At 36.5% G+C, this 19,002-nt stretch overlaps 2 protein-coding genes and 1 non-coding gene across 3 annotated transcripts; 1 reads left to right on the top strand and 2 right to left on the bottom strand.

The window, feature by feature from the left end:
• Positions 1 to 41: 41 nt before the first annotated feature.
• Positions 42 to 113, top strand: TRNAT-UGU (transfer RNA threonine (anticodon UGU)). The gene has a single exon. It is a non-coding gene; the product is annotated as a tRNA-Thr (tRNA).
• Positions 114 to 6,718: 6,605 nt separating this feature from the next.
• On the bottom strand, positions 6,719 to 8,349 carry LOC110782159 (transcription factor TCP21). The gene has a single exon (XM_021986272.2). The coding sequence runs from the start codon at positions 8,068 to 8,070 to the stop codon at positions 7,216 to 7,218; it is 855 nt and encodes a 284-aa protein (XP_021841964.1). The 5' UTR covers positions 8,071 to 8,349; the 3' UTR covers positions 6,719 to 7,215.
• A 6,952-nt stretch (positions 8,350 to 15,301) lies between these two features.
• Positions 15,302 to 17,876, bottom strand: LOC110782210 (uncharacterized). Its single transcript, XM_021986336.2, has 3 exons — positions 17,331 to 17,876; positions 16,669 to 16,812; positions 15,302 to 16,546 (listed from the first exon to the last, which is right to left on the bottom strand). Exons 1-3 carry the CDS (start codon positions 17,874 to 17,876, stop codon positions 15,437 to 15,439), a joined length of 1,800 nt encoding a protein of 599 aa, XP_021842028.2. The 3' UTR covers positions 15,302 to 15,436.
• Between the last annotated feature and the right edge of the window lie 1,126 nt (positions 17,877 to 19,002).

The following is a 19,002-nucleotide window of genomic DNA, read 5'->3' as shown; positions in this document are numbered from 1 at the left end:
TAACGTTTAGATAACTAAAAAAGAGATCATTAGCATCATTCGCCCCTATAGCTCAGTGGTAGAGCGTCAGTCTTGTAAACTGAAGGTCTGTAGTTCGATCCTGCATGGGGGCATTGATGTTTTTTTTGGGTTCTTTCAAATCACATTTATCAAAGATGAAATACATACTATTAAAAGGCGTCTATAAAAAATTATACCTTTTACATTCTTTGAATACTTTATTAATTCAAATCACATTTATCAAAGATGAAATACATACTATTAAAAGGCGTCTATAAAAAATTATACCTTTTACATTCTTTGAATACTTTATTAAATCTACTCACCCCCTTTAAACTATGTGCCGGTCAAAGTGCACCATTTATTATATACGGAGGGAGTATGTTATTTTTTCTAGCATATCAACCTCGCGTTATTATAATCTTTTCATCCCAAACTAAGGCATATTTACTACAATTTAGTTTGTTGTGATATTAATGATCATGCTTTAGTTAGGCATAAATGTTTCTCTAAGAATGATGTAGCCTTATCTTGCCAAAAAGAATTATCAAGGAAGTTGAAGCCTTCTGCGGATTTTTCTTGTGGACAGGAGATACTATCAGTTCCAAGAAAGCTCTAGTGGCTTGAGACAAGCTCTATTTACCTAAGTCAGCAGGTGGGTGGAACATCAAGAACATAGCAGTCTCAAATATAAGTGGCTATCAGTAAATTGTTATGGGCCTAGCTTGGCTCATAAAAAAGACAAATTGTTGGTGAAATGGGTGGATAGTTATATGAAAGGACAAGACCCTTTGAGTTGTTCGATTCCTAACACTTGTTCTTGGGCATTGAAGAAAATTTTTGGCTGCTAATTCAACAAGTTGGAGGTTGGCATAACACCATTGTTGGAATTAAATTCTCTATTAGCAAAGTTTATAAGCAACTCCAAGGTGATCATGTTAAAGTTCCTTGGAATAGGTTGATATGCAATAATAAGGCTAGCTCAAGGGGTATTTTTTTGACTTGGTTAGCTGCTCTTAACAGACTGGCTACAGCTGACAGGCTTCTCTCATTGGGGATTCAATGTTTTGATCAGTGTGTCTTGTGCAACTCTGGTAAAGAGTCAGTTGAAAACCTGTTTTTTTGTACTGTACTTTCTCTCTCTGTTGAAATATGGCAGAAAGTCCTGCTTGTATTAGGAATCACCAGGTGCAATTATGGTTTTGATCAGGAACTTCATATTACTGCCCACCATAGTAGGAAAGTTGGTGCTTGCTCTCAGCTTTACACTACGTGCTATTTTGAAACAATCTAGCTACTCTATATGGCTGCATAGAAATTTCATTGTGTTCAATGGTGCTAATAAATCTGTCCCTCTCATTGTAAAAGAAATCATGTTTAAGGTTTCTTGTATATGCTCTGATGAGCTTAGAGATAAGCTTATGTATTAGTGGATGTTAGTTAGTTGTTGCTGGCCTTGTGTTGTTGGTGTTTAGGTGGTTTTGGGCTGTAATATTTATACTATGAGTTATTTTTCCTCAAGGTCCTTTGGTTTTTAATACAATTATTAATTGCCGAAAAAAATGATGTAGCCAATTAACAAAGGAAAAATAAACAATAATTGTCAATGCCATTCAACAAAAGAAAATTAAAAAATACTTTATCTTATCTATGTGGTATAGTGGTATACTCCCTCCATCCCTTAATACTCGCACCGGTTTGACCGGTGCGGAGTTTAAGACATTTGAATTGACTTATTAATTTAACGGATGTTAGTTGATAGTGGGGTATTTTTTTTAATATAGTTAGTGGGATATGTGTAAGATGTGGTGAGTGGAGGTGTGAATTTTTAAATGATTTTTTGTAGGGAATATGAAGGTGGGGTTAGTAAGTAAGTGTGAGAAATAATATAATATTGGTATAAATTTTCATTTATAAAAGCGGTGCAAGTATTAAGGGACGGCCCGAAAAGAAAAGCGGTGCAAGTATTAAGGGACGGAGGGAGTACTACACTAAGTTAAAGGACATCTAACTCATTTTATTAGCATAAGCTTCATTCTCTCTCCTCATTCTAAGATTTACCTTTCAATCCTCAACCATCTAAGCTCAACTTACTTTGTTGTACGCCACTAATTTCATGGGTATGATGATTTTGTGTACTCCGTACATCTTAATCAATTGTCTCTCCTATTTATAAGTATACTCTTTCAATCTTCAACAAACTATATATACACAATTACTCATCCTTAGCCAATAAATTTATTGTGTTTGCTGATTTGTGTAAGTGTATATATTTTTATATAACCTCTGTTTCAAAAAAATTGCAACACTAAATATTCTAAACAATAAGATTCCGTTTTGCATATAGAGTGCAAAATAATTTTTGTACTCAAACCAATATAGTCGCGTGTCTTCCTTTTTCAATAGGGAATATTTAGTTTTAAGTTTTTCATTATATTTTCCATTACTTGACAATTGCGTGTGTAACTAAAATTGGATGCGTTTTGGTTATCCGAGTAATTGTATATCAATAAAAAATTGACCCGACTAAAATCAAAGTGGCGTGTACCATAACTTCGATAGCATGTTTGCTAGTTCCTCCGATTTTTAATACTCGCAACGTTTGTAATTTATACTCTATTCACATACTATACTTTGACCATTGTTGGTGATTTATACGTAAGATAAAACATAGTCATGTAGGATCTTGTTAGATTCGTCTTAACGTTGTGCATTGACATGCGTGAAAGTGACAAACGTTGCGAGTAAAAATGAACGGAGGAAGTACTCCGTATGATTTAGCATGACACAAATCCGAAATGACTATGAACCTAACCCACAGAATCGGTTTGACAACACTAATTGAACCAAACATGTAAGGGTGCTAATTAATTGGGTTTTAGGCCCAACTAGATATGGATTCAAGTTTGGTGAACAAAAAAGAAAAAGAAAAAGAGAAATAATAGTTCAAAACTGGCAAGTGTGGCAACTGGCAACCGTATTGTTTGAATCAGATCAGTTCAAGCCTTCCTCGTCCAATGAATCATATAGCTCGAGATTTGAGTAACTTTTGCCATATTTGCATCTTTTGCCAATGTATGTTATCTTGCGTTGCCAATTTAATTTTTGGAAATTTAGGACAAAAATTGAATTTGAGTCCAATAATTCGAATTTTATTCTGTTTGATTCTAATTCAATTAACCATTGTTTTTGAGAGACTAATCAAGCGACGAACTTCTTGAAGGCAAAAGGAAGTTATTGTATTTCTATGCAAATTAAAGAAGGGATACAAAGAAGATGCAAGTGTTGGGATACGGATGTAACCAGATTCGAACACGCTACACAACACTTAATCGCGCTCAAATTACCAACTTGTTAGTTAAAAAAATAAAAATTACCAACTTCTTGTGTTCATTAATTATTTGGTCTAAAGCTACTTCAAAAACTTGTAACTAAATGTCGTATCCGCCCCTGTGTTTTTGTCGTTTTGATTTTCGTCTTTTGACCTCTTCCTTTCCCCCATCGTCTGCAAGGATGAGTTAAGTTGGCCCTCCACAAAAGTCTGACCTGATTTTATTTCCTTATATAAAAAATAAATAGACAAATATACGAGTAATTTTTTACCAGTCGTACTCTCGTACATACACCTACATATCCTCAGTCCCCGTGCTGGCCATGCTGTATGGCTGTATGGCATGAATGAGTAGCAACCAAGAAAGTTGTGGAAAGTAGGACAACAATGAAGACATAGTATGCATCCAGTACAACACACATGTTAGTTACGACTTAATTAGGGGTACTATATATATGTACACAGTTTTAAATTTTAAGTGCTTTCCAACTTGTTTTGTGAAAAGGAAACGAGCAATTAAGTCACTACGTGAGTGTGCTTTCGTACCAAACAGTTCTATTCTTCATTGTGCCATTTACCCAATCAACTCCATCTTTGGTGAATTATGAAACTAGGCTAACGGCGGATTAACGAACCGTTAAAAATAAGGGTATTTTGGGTATTAAGTTAATTATCAGGGGTATTTGGTGAATTATTGAAACTTGGTGGGCATTTGGTGAATTACTTCAAAACTCGGGGTATTTCATGAAATATCCGAAGATTCAAACCTTGAATTACCCTCAATTCTTTATGAGATAAGGTAAAAATCTTATCAAACCAGTGGCGGGGCCACAGTGTGTTAAGGGTGAGCGACCAATCGCCAAATTTTGTAAAATAACGTTTATACCTTATATTTATTATAAAAAGTAAATTAATACAGACTAAATACACCACTCTTTGACGCCCCAATTCAAATCCCGATTCAAAATCCTGGCTCCGCCACTGTACCAAACGAGTCAATAATTCATAATACATGTATGAATGGATCGTATAAAGATACAAAAACTAGTCTTTTTTTACCCCAATTAATGTCTTTCTATGTTCAAACATATACACTTTCAAAAGTGGAAAATAAATGAAATACAAAATCAACCCAAAAGTGGGAAAAGAGGGAAGTAACCAACAACTTAAGTAAAATGAGCTGGTAAAAAATCATTGGCATTGATTATGATTTATGAGGAATTGAAGAGGCAACAATAAAGAAGTAGTAAAGCACAGTCTACTATTCTTCTACTCAATAACTATTGGAGTATCATTTCCCACTTTGAATCTCTCTCATTTTCCTCTCCTTTTTTTCTGTTTTCACCACTATGTAAATAAAGCCAAATACATTGCAGATTACTGGGGTTTTGAATGTTCTGATGAAGTTACTTTCTGCCTGCTCACCCTCAGCATGCCTCGTGTTTTTCAGACACATTCCACCACCACTCATTCGAGAAACTATATTTCAATCTCAGATATATTTTGACAAAAACATATCAGATCAAAATAAAATAAAAGTGTTACAATATATTAGGAAATGGAGTTGGATTTCAAATATGGTACTATAAGTTTATATATGGTGTACCACTATTCAAATATGATATTCAGAAGTTCAAATATAGCATTCATTTTTCAAATATGGTACTCAAAAGTTCAAATGACACTTTCGAAATAATGTTGCAATTACCACACTTAAATATGTGTTTGGAGGCACATATCTGATATGACCTCTCCGGAAGTCCGGCCTCCAACTCATTCACTTACTATTGTTCCCCGATACAAGTGGTCATCTAATTGGACATAACAAGTTACTTTTATTCGTAAAATAGGTTTATATCAACCAAACAATTTCTCGGAAAGCTATACAAGTACGTAATTCTTGTGCAATGACTTTAGAAGGGGTTGCTTCTATAATGTTGAAACAACCGGCATCATCTATCTAGTACAGTGCACGATTAGTCTCTCAAAAGTGTAAGATGAACATTTAATTGAAACTACCAAATTGACTTAAGACATTATAAGTCTTAATGACATGATTACTATAATCATAGTGCAAAGCTGGCATATAATTAGTAGCCACTAATGGGTTCATTAGGGATTTGGTCACATCATAAATATATATGGGCACTACCTAAACAAATCCACAAATATACTGTCGTCAGAAGTTGATGGAAGAGGATGATCCCATGCACATTATCAGTATTCCAGTACTGAGACTTGAACATGAAGCCTCGTGGAGTGGCAAGGGTACAGATCAAAGTTGCTTCTTTGCACGTACCGAACCACGGTCTGTATGCATCAGTGCAAAACATTACAGCAATAAGGCCCTGTTCTTTTTTGGTTGCAGTTCAGTAACATTCAGTTCAGCTCAAAAGAACATGACCTCTTTTTTGTTGCAGTTCAGTAACATTCAGTTCAGCTCAAAAGAACAAGGCCTAAAAATCTACAAAGAACAATGAGTAACCAATCACGGGCTGAGGGACACGTATCAGCTCAGATAGTCACATGCGTGCACGAAATCACCAATCCAAAAACCGGGTGATCGGTTTATCCTCCCTCCTCGCAACCATCAACGGGTGTTGAAACAAAGGTACACCAATAATCCAGTTCCGAGTCGGTTTTCCCATACTCAGATCATAAAAAGGGTGTCATTTTCAGAATCACAGCAACCACAAATAAAAAGGCCACCAGAAACAAGGTAATTGAATTCCTGAAACCTGACAGCTAATATATTGACTGAATCAACAAACACAATATCAAGTTGAAACTACATCATCCAAGCATTCCTTATCAACAATTTATCATCACTCTCACCTAAAACAGGAAATTGTAATCTCTTACCAACACCTCTGTCTTCTCCATCAATTAATATAGAATCTGCCCATATGATAACCCACAATGACAGTTCTAAAGTAAAGTACCAAACCAAATTTACCCATAACTTTCTTTCAACCCTTTTTACCAGAACAAGTGAAACAGAGTTACAGAGTTTACCTCAAACTTTGCACCAGAATAACCACCATTTTCTTTAAACCTTATACCAGACTAAGTTCAGTTCACCATGACTCAAAGCATGCACAATTCTTTCACAATAAAAACAACATTAGGATAGGCAATCAAGTTACAGTGTACAAACATTACATGATTTTTCTAAAAACGGATTTGATTGTTAAGATCACAAAGAACTGAAATCAAATCAAATTCCATAACAAGATTGCCAAGAATTTAGTAAAATTAAGCACACAGTAGTACCCAAATATGAACTCTGGTGTTTGTTTGCGACAACAATGGCTATAACCAGTGAATTCGATAAAAGCGAGTCAAATTAAGCTGGGAATGGATTAAGCAATTGAACAAAGTTGAGAATTACAGAAAAAGATTGCAACTTCATATTCATAATTAGTGAGGATGAAACCTTCCAATAGGATTTCCCCACATTTTTTTTTTGATTCAGTTGAACAAATTCAAAAACTCTGTTGGCAATTACAATGAATTTCAGAACCCAATTCTTTCATCTTCCTCATCTTCATCCTCCCGCGTTCCTTCCATTGACAAAGCAACAGAGCAAAAAAACAAGGAACCCTAAAAAAAAAAAAGGGAACAGATTCCTAAACCCTAAAAACCCTAAAATTGAATTAAATCAATCAAACAGCAAACTCCTACTTGTTCTTCTTTCCTCCCCTTCGAGAAAGATCGAACACACTCACACTCAAAACATAATCATAAACCCTAAGTTTAAACCAAAAAAAATACTACTCTCACACACCAAATTCAACAACAAATGCACAATTATTTTTTTTGTTTACTTACAATACAATCCCCAAATTGGAGCAAATTCATAAGGAATTTAACCATTGAATTCATCAACGAGGATCATCGTCTCTCCTACCGCCGGAAGAACCACCAGCGCCTCCACCGGAAGCTGGAGCACCCGATAACGAAGCCAGTAGATTAAGATGATGTCCCTGACCAATCGACATGTAATTCCCAACTCTAGAAGCTTCCCCTAGTGTCACCTGCTGCTGCTGTTGATGAGATAGAAACCTTCCGGCCATAGCCGCCGCAGCCGCCGCCTGTTGTCCAAGGGCAGAAGTAGGGCCCACGACCATGTCAGGGGTAGCAAAGCTCCAAAAATCGGGCCGCGTAGGGATCCAGTATCCAGCCGTCGGCCCAAGAGAGGCTGTGGTAACAACGTCTTCCTTCTCAACTCCACCGTTTTGAGCTTCGTTTTCCTCGGCGGTGGTCCTGAGACGCTTCCCTAATAGAAACGGGGTGGGGGACGGCGACGGGGATACTTTGTTGTCAGCTGAAGTAGTCAGCCCCACCGTGCGAAGGTGGTGGTGAGAAGCTAGAGAGTGAGGGGAAGAGGTAGAGAAGGAGGCGGGAGTGGTGCCGGTACCGGTAGCCGCAATAATTGAAGGTTCAGCTTGTCGGAGAAGCCACTCGATTGTCTGACCATCGGACTTATGTCCCAACTCACGTGTGAGTTGAAAAACACGTGCGGCGCAAATGATAGGCATCCTTATCCTCCTCCCTCTGCCATCAACTTTGCTGTGCCTATCTTTGGCGGGGGCTTTCTTAACGGCTAACGCTGTGGTGGTGGTTGCGGTGGTTGCCTGGCGTTGTTGTTGTTGCTGTTGAGAGGAGAGAGAGTGAGGGAGTTCGATTAAAGCACCGCCTCCGCCGCCACCGTTGGTTGCTCCGTCTATCGCCGACATATGGGAAAGATTTTGAGAGTGAAAGAAATGAATTTATCGAAAAAATAGAAATTAAAATATAAAATAAAATAATTTGGGGATAAAAATTGGGGCCCAAAATAGGGGGAAATAATAAGATATAGAGAGTAAGGGGAGCCCGCCGACGAAGGAGAAAGGAGTGAAGTGGGGGAGAGAGATAGAAGTATAGAAGTGAAGGAGGGAAGAAGAAAGGAGGATGTAAGGGAAGGAATTAGAGGTATGAGAAAATAAGAGAGAGAAAGAAGCGAAATGATTGAGAGAGAGACAGAGTGAGAAGCAGGAGCTGGTGGAGACAGGAAGGAGGGCACATGGGTGGTGGGGTTCTTGCTGGACCCCACTGTCAGCTTGGCCCCTATCTCTCTTTTTCCATTTTATAACTCGGGTTCGGGTTCGGGATGTGTCCGTGTTGATGAGCCAAACGAGCACTCCCTTCGTCCTAGAATACTTGAACTGTTTTCCTTATCGGACCGTCCCTTAATACTTGACATGTTTCTAAAAATGAAAATATTCTAACAATATTATATTATTTCTCACTCCACCCCTATTAACCCACCTACCCCATACTTCATACAAAAAATAATTAAAAATTTAACCCCTACTCTCCCCCAACCCCACTCCTTTACACATTTCCCACTAACTACATTAAAATAATACCTCACTATCAACTACTACCTATTAAATTAAATAAGTCAATTCATGTCCCTTAAACCCTGTGCCGGTCAAACTGGATCGAGTATTCCGGGACGGAGGAAGTATGTATGTAAATTTAGGGGTGTTTATCGGTCTAAACTCAATTCGGACCGGGTCGAAGATCGGAATTTTGATAATTTAAGATCCGGAGATCGGACTGATTATGCTTGAATATAACCCGGACTGGATTGGAAAAATCGATCTAAAGTACGGACCGTGCCGGTTTAGACCGGTTGTAGAACTAGCTTTTATTTTTTTTTTAAATTATGGTAAAAAAGAAAAAATATATTAAAAAAAACTAATTGTTTAAGGCTTTTTTTAGAAGCTGAAATAAAATATACGGAGTATCACAATATAGTAATATTTACAACATATTAAGGTAGTGTTCTCTTCACCTGAATTTCACTTATCTTATCTTATCTTATCTTATTGGCCCTGAACTTATCTTATCTTATCTTATTGACACTGAACTTATCTTATCTTATCTTATCTTATCTTATCTTATTGGCCCTTATTTTATCTTATCTTATCTTATCAGACCTGAAATAAGTGAAAATAAGGTGAAGAGAACAGAGCCTAAATGAGAGAATAAACTTTTTAAATAGTTTATGCTATATTTTTTTAAGGAAAAATCGGCCCGGTCCATAACTCGGTTTTAAAGGGTTTTGGATCGGAACGGACCGAAGACAAAAAAAATGATATTTCTCGACCCGGGACCTGACCGATTGCCTCATGTCTGGTCCCGTCCGGACCAAATTTTGCACACCCCTATATACGTTTAGAGGTTTTCACATTTTATATATGATGCACTTTGACCGATAAATAAGATATAAGCGAGGTAAGAAAGATTAAATGATTATTATAAAGGATAATAAGGATATTAAATTATTCAGAGAAGGTAAAATATATAAAAAAATAATAAAATACTTCGTAGGGGAGATTTGGGATCAATGGATCATTAGAAGATCGAGATATATTTTTAAATTGTAAAATCATACTACAAATAGAAAGTTCAACAAATAAACTAAGGTCGTTTTAAGAAGGTGAACCATTTAACAAAATGCGGAAGGAGTAACCTATTGTGAAATTACAAATTTGTTTTGTTTTAAGTACATCGTAGAATTAAGGGTGCGAACTTTTTATGTAAACAATATTTAGTTTTAGTAAGTTTCAATAAATTTCAATCTCACGTATTCACTTGCAATCGGATTTAATCATGATCAATAAGTTTCAAACAGATCAAATAAGTTTTAACTAAATCCAATAAATTTCAATCAGGTTTAATTTCGAATTAAGTCAAATAAATTACAATAAGTTCAAATAAATTCAAGAGAGTGCAGGTGAAGGGACGGTATCCTCAATGGAGTTTTTGTCTCTAATTTATTTTTTGTAAATGAGCAAAATTGATCAAAAGCATATAAACATTTGAGTGTATCTAGGAACAAAATGAATGTTATCAGAAAACTGCCTTAAAATACTTTCATTCAAGTAAATGGGTCGAAAATCCGAACCCTAACTCAGTGTTTCGGGTTGAGTAATAGTGTGCATGATCCTTTGGGTGGGCTTATGATGTTGAGTTCTACACTTACGTCGAATATCTCTACCATCCAACCAAAAAGAAAACTGTTGAAAATTCCAAATAAATAGTGATGCCAATAATAGGTGAATGACTTATAGATCCAGTTGGATTTTGGTGACATTTCATCTCTTCGCCAACTCATTTTATCTTTACACAACACTATCTCTTTCTTATCCCTTTTTTCTCAAACTTTTAGGGACTATACATTTATAAAAATAAAAAAAGTTAAAAGTTTCAATGTATAGTTTGACAATCACATCAACTTAATTAACACCGTATTTAATAGTAGGAAAATAGTATAAGCTTTGTTTTGTAGAATTTTGTAAACTATCATACCATATACCACATGTGACGTCACTTAAGCACCAAGTTCGGCGAGGCGACATGCTGTGATGTGTGAGCAAACACATTATAGCGCCAAACATGTACTACGTACCATTTATCTAAAAAAGAGTATCGTTTCATTAAAAAAAGAGTACTATTTCGATAAAAACATGTAGCATTTCGTTTAAAAGAGTATCATTTCATTAAAAACAGAGTTGCATTTCGATTAAAACATGTACCATTTCATTGACTTATTTTGCTGTTATGTTTTTAAAAAAACATAACAACCCGCGATTTTGACTTCCTCCCTAAGCACCTACTTTCTTCCCAACAAGAATACTTCTACGTAGTTATCTGACACGAAGTAGTTGTTTGTATTAGTTAATTTGATTAATTTGTTGAGGATGTGTGTAAAGTATTTGGAAAAATAAGTTGGTAGTTGTTTAATGTTAAATGACCATTAAGAATATTGACCATAAAGTGAGGTAGGTTGTTAATTGTTGTAATTTTAGGCAACATTAGGACAAACTTGTCATACTAAGGAAGAAGAGTATATTGAGCTTTTTCAAGGTTAGTCTTTTTATCTCGAAACTCTCAACATCTCATGACCAAACACTCTCATCAGAGCCGTCTATATGGAGGTCTAATAGGACCTCCAGCACAGGGCCCCAAATTTTTGTGGGCCCAAAAAAAATTAGTGGTAATTTACATAGCCCAATTATTGGGTATATAGTAAATGGTACGTGCACATAGAAGATACTTAATTGATTTGTGGATCAATGGTACAACCTTCTCTTAATATTTCATAGGTTGCGAGATCGACTCCAATATGTGCATTTTTTTTTTGTTTTTTAGTGTTACTAATCTTTTTATTAAGAAAAGGGCCTCCGCATTTGTTTTTTAGTGTTACTAATCATTTTATTAAGAAAAGGGCCTCCGCATTAAAATAAAATAAAATAAAATAAGAACAAGGCCTCTGAATTTCTAGAGACGGCCCTGACTCTCATTAACCTTTCGACATTGTCAACCTCTAGGTCACCTCAAGAAAATATCCCCAAACCTCTCATAATCAAAAACCCCCACAAGATCGATGAGCTACCACCACCACCACTCTTGCTGGTTGTCCCCTTCCCTTTATTGATCCTTAAAACTCAAATACCCACAAGAGGAGAGTTCGACCACATATAAATTTGATAGGGTTCCTACCTAAACCAATTGGTGATAGGAGAGTAGTGCACCAATCTTATATGTTAGTCAATTCCACCTTTATTTATCCAATCTGGAATAACTAATAAATACTCATATGTGGATTATACGTTTAAGAACATAATCAACAATTGACATGCTTGTAGAAGACCAACTACAACTTGATCTGCCAAAACATGCTCAATGTTGATATGCTTGAACCGTCGATCAAACACCTTTGTAACTTGCCTTGGGTCACATATATACTCGACCTCTTGGGTACCCGACCTTAACAGTGCGATTTATGGATATCAGTTTTAACATTATTAGTAATCGGTTATCCGATATGAAAATTCTATCGGTTCAGATACCTGATCCATGCTCACCCTACGTACTGCTTCATCCCCGATCCTTCAATTTTATCTTCTAATCTGTCGATCTATATGCCTAAGCAATCATGCAAGGTCGACTCTGAATAACTATAAGTCGATAAATGCATGGTGCATGACTTAATGCATGGTCCATATATGTTATGAGGAATACTTTTCTTAACTACGTACACGTATTTTATTTCTTCTTGGAGCTTAATTTTAGAGGGATATAATTTATTTTTCTTACAACTTCAGTTTATTCCCCTTATTATACATGGAATAATATTGAACAAAATCCTATTTTAAGGGCTTGCCCCTCATCTTTCACCAAAAAAAATAAAATAATAATAATAAAAATAAATCATACAACACACTCTGTTTTCCCTTTCTAAAAAAATGTAAGGATATATGCGATCTTATCGTTCTAGTACTATACAAGTATTTAATGTGATATCTAAATGGTGCTTAATTAAGAAAAACATCATGCGTTGGTCGGAGCTTCGCTTAATATTTTTATCCTCTAAAGTTCTAAAATAACTCTAAAATGTAAAGTTTGAGCATATCAACCATTGGATAAAAAATCAATGGTTCATACATTATCTTTCCAAAATTCCCCTTACTTTTTCTCATCAATATGAGCCATTGATTTAAAATGTATGGTTTAGATACAACTATACCTTGTAGAGTTTTATTAAAACTCTAGAGGATCCGGACTCTTTTACTCTACGGAGTATAAATCTTAACGTCTATAAATAACATTATCTCTTTTGAAAAAAAAAAAAGATTTAACAAGATAGCCTATTATTAAATAATCTTGCAATTCATCAAAGACAAACTCAAACAAATATGCGATTAATTTTTAAAGAGTTTATGGTTAATTTTATACATTATTGGTGATTTTAAAGTGGTAATATAGAGTAGTTTTTACACATATAAGAATAATTTTTAACATTTTGAATACGTTTTACATTTGTGTTACCATATTTATGATATGCTATACTTAAATAAGAATTTGTGTTAGAATAGTCTTTTTAGAGATAGGAAGAAGTATGCACTTTGCAGTAACTTCATAGTAATTCGTAGGATAAAGACGTGGGTTCAATTTCCTAATAATTTTAAAATTAACACACACGTACGTACATATGCAACAACATGCATGTCCAATTAGTTGGCAATTAATTACCTTTCCAGTCACTTTGACTAATTAACTAAACCCTATCTTTTTGTCTAGCTAATTTCCAAAAACCCAATTCAAAAATTGTTTAAATGATTTTGTTTGTTAATTGACCTTTTTCGTTTAGCAATCGATCACCTCAACTGAATTCACCCTAATCTTTGTGGAATTGCAGGTCAAAATCCGTTTGTCCATTTAACATACTCAGATAGTGCGGTACAAATATGTCGTGTTGGGTTATGTTCACATTTACTTTTGTAGTTATTTTTTGTTTTTCATAAAATTTATCAAAATTATGTAGTATAGGATTATTGAATAACATGTCTACTTAAGTTAAATGGTCGCGTTCGAGTTAATTTTATTTCATGTTGACCCTGTGTTTTCTCTTAGTAATTTTGTGTTTGTGTCGTGTCAGTTTCAAAGACTGTAAATCCTATAATGGGACTAAACAATCTTTTTGCCCACTCTACGGATGAACTAAAATGCATTCCGCCATGATGGAAAAATTAAATTAATCACGAGTTAAAAAAAAAGAGAGATATAATCCCTCAAAAAAAAAAAAAAAAAAAAAAGAGATATAATATAAAATGCATAAAGTCTTTAAAATAAGAAGTGTTACACACTTACACTTAAAAAAAATCGTTTTAGAAAATTGATGGGTTCGAAAAGACCAAGGGTGAAGGGAGTAATATTCCTTCCAATATTTATATTCCACATTAGCCTTATCTGATTTTTTTCTCCGTAATGGTGACAACTTTTGACCTTTGTGCTCTTAATATCAATCATTATGGCCCACCTTTGATAAATACAACAAATAATGAAGCAGTTGTATTATTAGTTTATTACAAAGATTAGAATAAAATGTCTGGTTGGTTTTGAGTGATTTTAGGGGTGTGTTCATCTAAACTGATAAAATAAAGGAAAATTTATCAAAAAGGTCCTTTTAAAACACAAAAATTGTGAGAAAGGACTTTTTAAAAAAAAAGTTGTCAACCAAGGCCCAAATTGGATTTTTTTTTTGTCAATCAGGACCAAGTGTCAATTTCCGGCAGTCAACCATCACTTTCCGGCGTTGACTGGCGCGTGACAAGCACGTGATTGACTTTTAGCCTTTTTTTTTTTTTTTTTTTTTAAGTTTTTCCCTCCAAATTTATTTCACCTCCCCCACTAACCCCAACTAACCAGTTAAACTTTGTAAAAAAAAATCGATCCTTCTCTCTCTCCTGCTGAACCCCTTCTCTGCCTCTTCCTCCATATTGTATTCAACGTGATAATAACCGGGTGCACGAGGAGCATGGGAAGATGAAGGTTAAGTATGAGAAGATGAAGAAGATGACAGAAGGTGGTGTGAAGGAAGGGATTAGGAATGATCATTTGTTAGTTATGATATGTGTTTGTGCTATCGTTTCAATTATCGTTAGTACAATGTACGTTAAGGTTATTGGTTAAGCAATGCTTAAGAATGTTGTGGTCACTAGTTGATTTAGTTTGTTGGTTAAGATTAAGATGCTTGAAGTGCGTAGTTGTAAAAGTTTAATGAAAACGTTATGTAAGCGTTTGTGTTTTGATGAATAAATTCTAGAAATATTATGGTAAAGTATGTTTTTAATCTTAATTCATGGGCAAGGTTTTACCAAAAAAAACCAGAGCAACATAAAAACCCGAGGACAACATAAAAAACCGAGAACAACATAAAAACCCGAGGACAACATAAAAAATCGAGAACAACATAAAAACCCGAGGACAACATAAAAAACCGAGAACTTAATTAAAAACCGAGAACTTAATAACACAACCAAGGACTTAATAAAAAAATTAACGAGAACTTAATAAAAACCGAGAACTTAATAAAATACCGAGAACTTAAAAAAAACCCGAGAACTTGAATTATAGATGGAGTAACCTGAATTTTACAAAGTCACCACAAAATAACTTAAAAAGTTGATTGTTTTAAACTAACCAAAAGTACACAAAATAAGGCAAAAGTTGACTTTTACTACATAACTAAAGTTGACTTTTACAAACTTAGGTGTTGTTTTGAGAGATGCAACTCTTTTGGGAAGGTTGTGAGCCTTGTATGGCATTCACAGAGGTTGTTTTCTTCTTTTTAGGGACATATGCACTCTTTCCTTTGGCTTGGGAGGTGGTAGCTGTTGTGGCCTTCTTCTTGCCTGCAACATGCTTCTGCTTCATTGGCCTTGGTTGTGGCCTAGGTACTGCATTTGTGGGTTGGGGGCTAGGTGCTGCAGGATGTGATGATTGTGGCTGTGATGGATGTTGCTGTGCAGGCTGTGCTGGCAGTGGCCTTGTTCTTGGCCTCCCCCCTCTGTTTTGAACAACACCATCAGCCATGGGGGGTCTGATACAGCTCTTTTGGTAGTGGCCCAATCCACCACACCTCTTGCACATGTTTTGCCTCTTAGGTCTCTTGACCCAACTGCTTCCCTTCCCCTTCTTTCCTTCCCCTGGCTCCTTTCTTCTCTTCCTCTTTGATGGCCTACCAGGCATAATCTTATAAGATGGGGGGAGAGGTTGTGGATATGGTGTTACTTCCCATTGATTTTGTCCAGGCATTGCATTGAACTTGGGTGCATAAGTTTTGGCATAAGTTGCAACATGATATGCTTGATGAACATAATCTTCATAATCAAGTCTCATTTGGGCTAAACAAGCCAAGGCATGCCAACAAGGGATCCCCATCAATGTCCACCTGTAGCAACCACAGGATTTGTTCTCCAGATTCACAACAAAACAGTCCCCACCATGTTGAACCTCAAAAACATGCAAATCTGCTTGTATCAGCCTCATGTTGTATATTTCCTTCTGCCCCCTTTCTATCATCTTCACAACTGAAGGCATGATTGTACCCTCAAAGTTTTGCAAGCCTTGTCTCTTTGCACAGCATCTCATCATCACATATCTTCTGATCCATTCCATCAGAGACAAGATAGGTTTTGTCCTTGCATCCTTCAACACATTGTTGAAGCTTTCACAACAATTATTTAACATCATTCCTGACTTGGCCCTAGGACTAAAACCATGCCTAGACCAATTACTAACAGGAATTGCAGTGAGATAATTGAAAGCATCAACACTGAGCTTCTTAATCTCAACCATGTTTGCTTGGAATTCATGCTGTACATTAAAAAACAGAAAAAAAATTCCAGAAACTAAGACCAACAAAAATTCCAAGTATTTCCAGAAATTCCAGAAACTAAATCTCAACAAAAGAAATGGATGTAAAGGTATTAGTTTACCTTGGTTGATGACCTTGCTGCCTTCCAAAAGAACTCCTTGTAAACCTCCCCTGGGAATTTAAGTTTGAAGTTGGCCCATATATGCCTACAACAGAACCTTGTTTCAGCATTTGGAATGACTGTTCTGAAGGCATCAAGCAGCCCCTACATTGTCACAGAGATGCATTAGACATAGCTTTAGTTACATTGACTTTCACATTATCACAGTGACCTAAGTTGACTTTTACAAAGAACCATTCATACAAGTGTGAGTGAAGCAAGTGTGGGTGAAGCAAGTGTGAGTGATACAAGTGTGAGTGAGGCAAGTGTTACACTTTCCAAAAACTGACTTAGTTGACTTTCACATAGTGACCAAAGTTGACTTTCACATAAATCCCAAACCAAAGTTGACACAGTGAGTGAAGCCCCAAACCAAAGTTGACACAGTGAGTGAAGCAAATGTTAGACTCGGGTACGTGTCCAAGTGTTAGACTCGGGTACGTGTCCAAGTGTTAGACTCGAGTACGTGTCCAAGTGTTATACCATTACAAGTGCAGCTAACAATAACGTGAATAAGAAACAAATTCACCTAAACCCTAAACTTGCTTCACAACTGAAAACAATAAAAAACAACACAACCAGGCATCAAGCCAACAAATTTAAGAACAAAAACAACCACATACCTTCTGCCTGTCAGATATGAAGGCCACATTGTCATCTTCTCCTTCCACAGCTTCATCTCCTTTCTCATGCACCCAAGTAACTGCATCTGCTACAGAACCAAGATCCTTAACCAGCAGCTCCAAAAACCAGATCCAAGTGTCTGAGTTCTCTGTCTCAACCACAGCCCAAGCAACTGGGAAAATGTTGTTGTTCCCATCTTTCCCAACAGCAGTCAGTAATATCCCTGGGTATGGACCTCTAAGGTGACACCCATCCACACCCAAAATTGGCCTACAACCAGCCCTGTACCCTTCTTTGCAAGGTTGTAAGCAAATGTACATCCTTTGGAACAGGGGAGGGAGGTTATCAATGCTCTCAAGCTTGACCACAGCTGTGCTACCTGGATAGTATGTTCTAATTGCCTCAACATAATCCCAAACCCTCTTGTACTCATCTGCTGCACTACCATTAATCATGTTCCTAGCTAATCCCCTTGCATTGTAACATTTATAGTATCCCACATCTGACTTCACCTCCCTCCTGACTCTCTTGATAAAGTACTCCATGCTCATTGAAGGTTCATCCCTAAAATCTTCCAAATATCTCTCTGCTAATTAAGTACTCAGCAGTCACCTTATCATTGTCATATTGATGACCACAGATATGCTTTAGGTTTAAGCTTTTAATTTGTACTGTCTCCCCACCCTTTAATTTCCTACAATGAACCTTAAAGGGACACTTCTTCTTCTGATTGCAAGTACATTTCACTATCCTACCAGCTTTCCTAGGGCATCCACACTTCTTTTTACAGTAAACACTAACTCTGTGGCTCTTGTTATGCAAAAAATAATAATTTCCACCAGCATCTATCTGATGGTGCCTCAAAGCCTTCCTAAAAACCTTATTTGAAGGAAATTTTAGCCCAACAGTTAGGTTAATCTTGTGCTTAAAATCTACATCTGGGTTAAAAACTGGGTATTTTCCCCCCTCATCATCAGATCCAGCTGGACTATGTAGTTCCTCATCAGTGTCATTCAGATCCTCATCACTGGCTAAGTGATAATCCCCATGATCACCTTCCCCTGCAACTGGATCTTGCACCACTACCTGCTCCACTGGCACCTCTCCCTCCACTGGCTGTCTGTTTTCAACCCCACCAACTAACCCACTAGACAAAACCTCCCTCACTTCTGTGTCAACAAACTCAGCAAACAAGTCATCATCACTCTCATCCTCATAGTCTCCCTCACTCAAATAAACAGACTCATCAGTGCTAGACCCACTGTCATACCCAAAATCTAGGTCAGACCCAAAACCACCTGGTTCATCAGTTTCTGGGACTGCATCAAGCCCTATATTATCCCTACTAGGAACAAATTTCCTTTTGCTTTGAGTTGCCTTAGAAGCTGCAGATGTTTTTTTTCCAGTTTCTGGGATTGTTTGTGAGGTGGGAACTGAATCTGCAGCGGTTTGAGTTGTCTGTGGGATAGTTTCTGGTGTGGGAATGGGGTTGGTTGGTGGTGTGATAATTGAAGCAGCTGTATTGTTTTGGTGGTTAGAGGTAGGGTTTTTGTCACTAGCATCTTGTTGGGCCCCACTAGTACTACCCCCACTCCCAAATATGCTTCCTGATGACTCACCCTTTGATGACTCACAACCCATTGATGAGTCACCAGAATTAATGCTACCCAA

The sequence above is a fragment of the Spinacia oleracea genome, chromosome 2, assembly GCF_020520425.1.
Source record: "Spinacia oleracea cultivar Varoflay chromosome 2, BTI_SOV_V1, whole genome shotgun sequence".
Lineage (NCBI taxonomy): Eukaryota > Viridiplantae > Streptophyta > Magnoliopsida > Caryophyllales > Amaranthaceae > Spinacia > Spinacia oleracea.
The sequence above is the reverse complement of the archived record's forward strand: the minus strand, read 5'-3'. Positions and strand labels throughout refer to the sequence as shown.

Coding starts and splice junctions, on each gene's coding strand:
- LOC110782159 (XM_021986272.2), bottom strand. CDS start 8,070: ATGTCGGCGATAGACGGAGCAACCAACGGTGGCGGCGGAGGCGGTGCT.
- LOC110782210 (XM_021986336.2), bottom strand. CDS start 17,876: ATGGAGTACTTTATCAAGAGAGTCAGGAGGGAGGTGAAGTCAGATGTG. Junction 16,813..17,330: donor TCATATCTGACAGGCAGAAG/GTATGTGGTTGT, acceptor GTGACAATGTAG/GGGCTGCTTGATGCCTTCAG. Junction 16,547..16,668: donor CAGCAAGGTCATCAACCAAG/GTAAACTAATAC, acceptor TTTAATGTACAG/CATGAATTCCAAGCAAACAT.